The sequence below is a fragment of the Penaeus chinensis genome, chromosome 20 (assembly GCF_019202785.1).
Source record: "Penaeus chinensis breed Huanghai No. 1 chromosome 20, ASM1920278v2, whole genome shotgun sequence".
NCBI lineage: Eukaryota > Metazoa > Arthropoda > Malacostraca > Decapoda > Penaeidae > Penaeus > Penaeus chinensis.
The window spans coordinates 4929481-4934480 of NC_061838.1; the positions used below are offsets into that span (position 1 = coordinate 4929481).

General features: G+C 42.7%; 2 protein-coding genes across 8 annotated transcripts in view; one reads left to right on the forward strand and one right to left on the reverse strand.

Moving 5' to 3' along the window:
- The window catches only part of LOC125035967 (broad-complex core protein-like), a 34375-nt gene extending 31226 nt beyond the window's left edge, over positions 1-3149 (reverse strand). For 2 of the 3 annotated variants that reach the window (XM_047628280.1, XM_047628282.1), the window contains exon 1: positions 3081-3149. In XM_047628280.1, coding sequence (XP_047484236.1) covers positions 3081-3085 — 5 coding nt within the window. In that variant the 5' untranslated portion in view covers positions 3086-3149. Of the gene's footprint in view, positions 1-2335; positions 2476-3080 lie in introns of those variants that run through there. The other variant, XM_047628281.1, reaches the window with a different exon arrangement.
- A 685-nt stretch (positions 3150-3834) lies between these two features.
- LOC125036243 (protein bric-a-brac 2-like) overlaps positions 3835-5000 on the forward strand; it is a 41898-nt gene continuing 40732 nt past the window's right edge. For 4 of the 5 annotated variants that reach the window (XM_047628714.1, XM_047628717.1, XM_047628716.1 and 1 more), the window contains exon 1: positions 3911-4006. The gene's annotated coding sequence lies outside the window, so the exon portion shown is untranslated. Of the gene's footprint in view, positions 4007-5000 lie in introns of all 5 variants that reach the window. The other variant, XM_047628715.1, reaches the window with a different exon arrangement.

The window sequence follows — 5000 nt, forward strand, 5'->3', positions numbered from 1 at the left end:
ACAGAAAATCTCAAGTGTTTAATCCTAACAGCTAAAAGCAAATCGTTCTCCGAACTGAAGTAGTTGCCAAGGAGATCATTAAGCAATTAATTTACTAAGCATTTCGAAAAAGGGCAAAACAGTGAAAACTTGGGGGGGAAAGATACTCAGTGAAAACTTAATAAATTGAAGGGATACTGCCGAGACTTGGGAGGAAGGGAAGCAAAATGTTGAGCCGTGTGCCTGTGTTAATCCACCAGCTTTTCCCGTTGCCAGGTTCATTCTTAGGGAAGGGGGTCTTTGCAAGAGCCAGCCTCTCTCTCTCTCTCTCTCTCTCTCTCTCTCTCTCTCTCTCTCTCTCTCTCTCTCTCTCTCTCTCTCTCTCTCTCTCTCTCTCTCTCACGCGCGCGCGCGTTCGAACCAAAACACCTCAACAAACACTGAAGAAAGAGCGGCCGTGCCTGCAGGCAGTCCCGGCGTGGCCTCTGCTTTAAAGCACACGCAACCAGAAGAGGCGGAGAGAGAACTTTAAGAGAGCAGAGTTTCTTGCATCACTAAAGGTGAAGAGGTGCTACAAGAACCCCCCATGATCATGTGGCTGGTGCTCCCTCCCATCTCCATTGGTGCCGGGAGGAGGCACGCGTCACTGCAGTAGGGGAGGAGAGGCGAAGACCAAAGAAAGAATGAAAGAGAGGAGGGCGAGTTCGTGCTGGGGATTCTCTCTCTTCCACGTATAAGAGAGCGCCTCAGTCAACAGATCTGAGACCATGCAGGTTGGAGGAAGAAAGAGGATATGCGAGGGGAGAGGAGAGAGGAGAGGGAAGTAAAGGGAAAGGATAATTCCACAAATGACAAGAGTGTCGACGGGCAAATTAAAAAAAAGACGAGGAATGCTTGGGAATGTTCGCAAAAATGTATTCTTTACGTAGTGCGGCCATATAACACAAATATAGAGATGCATACACACATTCGATGCTCGTTCACGAACTGTTTTCCAAATCTTAGGCAACCCCGAAGATCCCTTCCTCCCCACTCGAAGCTGCTTTCCCCTCCCAAGCCTAAATCTACAGTTGTATTTGTTATTTCTTTCCAGTCGTTCCAATTAATCGCCAATGATTTTAACGGGTAGATGAACAACGACTGCGATCGAAAACGAAAATATACCAGCGATGATATCTCGGAGGCGTGGCACGTTCAGCCTCGTCCTGTTGGCTAGTTTACCAAGCCTCGGCCATTGAAATCTGACTGGAGATTATGCATATAAATAATTATAAGATGCCTGACTGCAAGTGCATGCCCGTATCTGAAATCCTTACATGTCTTTCCCTGAGCTAAGAGCAACGGTGCTTTACGATGGTGGAAAGTATTCCATTCCTCAGGTTATCATTTTAACACAAGAGATAAGAAGATAAGAACAAGCCATCCCTATCACATCATGGACAAGACAACATTACTTGTCGGAAATCAAGGAAAGAAATCCACTGAACAATCAATAGTTGTGTATCTGGAAAGACGTACCTAACAATCCCATCGAGTCATCCAACCTAAATGCAACCTAATTACACGGCAAACTAAAACTAACAAGTCATTTATCACATTGGCCAATAAGGGTCGTCGCGGCTGATATCAAATCCCATACGATTTCGAAATGTTTATATAATCTTCACCACAAATAGTAACTGATTGGAGGTGCAGGCGGCAACCAAGCAATTGCGTGCTGTTCTTAATACCAAAAGGGGGGAGGGGAGCTTCATCTCTCGTTCACACATCAAGTAGCACTTCCACCAATGCACACAGCTTCCAACTATGCAGTTAAACTACTTGTTCCAGATTTTGTACAAATGGTTGCAGACTCGAGTGTTCCCGACCTCAGCTTATCAGCCACTGAAGAGATAGGCCTACACAGCACTCGCATACACCCAGGGGCTTCTTGTACGCTATCTGTTATCAGAAAGCGCACCGAAATAAAATTATGGCCGAAGTACGTGCGGCGTAATACTATAGATGTCCGATTGCGGTGAAGAAAATTGGGAATTCGAGATTTAACACTTCGAGATGGGTTAGTATCTGAAGTTCTTGCTTCAAGAAATCACACGAGATAACGGAGTTTTTTCCCATTTTTTTTATTTTTTATTTAGATGATATGCGATTTTATCATCACCGCAGTTTCACCAAGCACCATTAAAAAACAAAACCGTGAAATACAAAGCAATATTCACTACTCAAGAACGAAAAATAAGAATAAGAGAAAACACTGAGTTGCATTTCAGGGTTTCGATTCACAAGTATATTTTGTTATATACTCTTTTCAATATTGTTTACTAAATCAATGTGACAAAGTGATCTTGCTTCTCACCGTTAATTGAAGTTTCACACAGTCTTCCTTAACACATAGTCACAGCACCATTAAGGTCAGCACACTGGAGCTATTTAGTCACTTTTCACCATCACATTGGCAGAGTTTACGAGGAGCTGCCGTGACCCTCACTCGTTGCTGTCCACATGGTAAGTGAAGCTATCGGGCCGACCCGACTGTCCCGCACCCACAATGCACGTGTTGCCAGATGTCACCACTCGCACAATAACAAATGCGTAATTCCACTTTTACGCACAACTATTTTTTTCTGTCTTCCCTTGGATTTTGAAGTGATATTCAGTTTATTAGTTCAAGCGGTTTGCACTAGCAGTCATGATGTAAAAACTGAACAATGCGTTTCATGCACTTACGGAAATTGCGGGACGGGGGTATATTTGTCACGATCCCTGCTCATGACATTGCTACCCCCCGATTTTCCAAAGTCCGACGATCGGGCGCTCAGATTAAACGTTATGTGTGTTGCACTGCATGTAATCTTTACTATCAAAATGGCAACGACTAGTGTATATAACTTGTATATTCACTCCGGAAGTTGCATTATTTATAGACCCATTTCCGCCATTTTGCCCAAAACCTTGAGGTGACCACTACATTTAGGCCTATGCATGTAAAGCAAATTCCAATCACAGGCAGTGAATGATCGAAACACATAATTTTTACAAATCTCACGTATACAGATAAAAATGTTACGAACATTATTGCATTGCGACTTGCAAGAGCTTACCTCATATTGCGGTGGTCATCTTGATCTGGAATCACCTCCCAGCCCTCCCGTTTGCGATTCACGCGCACACTCTCACTACTGCACCCTGAGCGCCTCAGCCACCCGGCCTATCCTACACCACAAACTCGCCAGGCTTATCTAAGTGTATATAAATATATTATTTTTGGCTCTCATTATGTTTACTTGTGCTTAGAATACACCTAAGAATATCTTTGTTTATAGAGATGACCAAATATACAAAACATTCCATTGGAATACCAAAGATTTAAAATACTAAATATTAGCGGCCTTGCTACTCGGCCTATACTGGCACCATAATTCGTAAGCCTTACTGAATTTCCTATTTTATGCAATATATTTACCCACCGATGTATGATAGTATAAATCTGTAAAGTATTTTATAAACAGTGAGTTCATTTCCATGCGTTACAAAACTTATAGAACGTAGGAATAAGCGAAGAAAAATAAAAATTATTAGCACTTAGGAACCTCTACAGCCAGGCCGAAAACGAAACGGCGCCCGTTTTCTGTGGAGGATCAACAACCGCTTTTAAACACAAGTGCGTTTGAGTTATTTTCTCTTATACTTTATAATTTTGTGCGAATAAAATTCAGAATAAATAGAAATACTTGTTTATTAATATAAAGATAAAATAAAATGTACTAAGCAGAAATTATATGCATTTGTAATGGCGCTACATCGAGCCCCGCGCGTTATTGGAACCTCGGGAAATAAGGAAGTAGAAAAAGAGAAGAAACAGGCCGTGTGCTCCACCTTTTCTCTCGTCTATCTGTCTCTGTGGAAGACGAGGAAAGCGAACAAGAAAGAAGGTGAGTGGGACATAGTCGGAAAATTAAGTGATTTTGTTTGTGTTCGACATGGCACGGTGATGAAATCAGTGTAAAATGACTCCAAGCAACGGAAGGTAAGTGAATGAAGCACAGAAGCCAGCGAACAGGCGAGTAACACGGAGAATATCGAAACTAGATCAGGGGACGGAGGAGGGAGGCGAGAGAAATGGAGGAAGAGAACGCCGATAAATGGAGGGCCGAAAGGGGGTTGGTGCGCATATCACTGGAGAAACGTGAATTTGGTGATTATTGTTACTGCTTTATATGTACTTTATGTACAGTTATAATTTAATATTTATATTAACTTCATCCTTGTCAATATTTGTAAATTATGACATACCCAACTTTATGGAAAATATTTAATCAGGCTTGAACCCAATTGAAGCATTTTTAGGGTTAGTTTTGTACCCATTGTCGTCCATGGGATTGCCTGTGTTATTGTGAATGACTTTATTTACTCTAGTTGGTAAACAGGACACCGGCCAATGTGCAGACACCTGTTGTAGGCCAGTCGCGAAAATATCCATCCCGCCAATGCTCTCGAGGAGGTGCGGCGGCAAAGTTGCCATTTTTTGTAATGGATGCATTTTAATTGCCAAATACATCGAACTTCGCCACCTCTGCGCTCAACGTCAACTGCTTGGGTCACATTGGAGCGGCGTCATAGTGTCACTGGACGACCACAACAAGCAAGTGTCATAATTACAGGTCCTTCAGGAGGCGGCAACAGACGAGTACTGTGGTGTCTGGTGGATCAAAAACCCTTTGGAGATACTGGGCCTCTGCGTGTGTGTGTATACTGTGTAATACAAGACCGCGGCTCTCATCATGCCGGGACAAATCTCTCTCCACCTTGCTCGGCTATTCTAGGTGCATTTACTGTTGTGTTTTTTTTTTTCTCTCTCCCCCCCCTCACTTGCTAATTATGCAGTGGGGATCACACACTTTTTTAAGCCCCTCGGCAGATTGGTTTGCGATGTGGGGGTTGTTTTAGTAAGCTCGTTGCTGATGAATCGAGTTGGATTTTTTACCTTATTTATTTATTTATGTATCTATTTATCGTTTAGA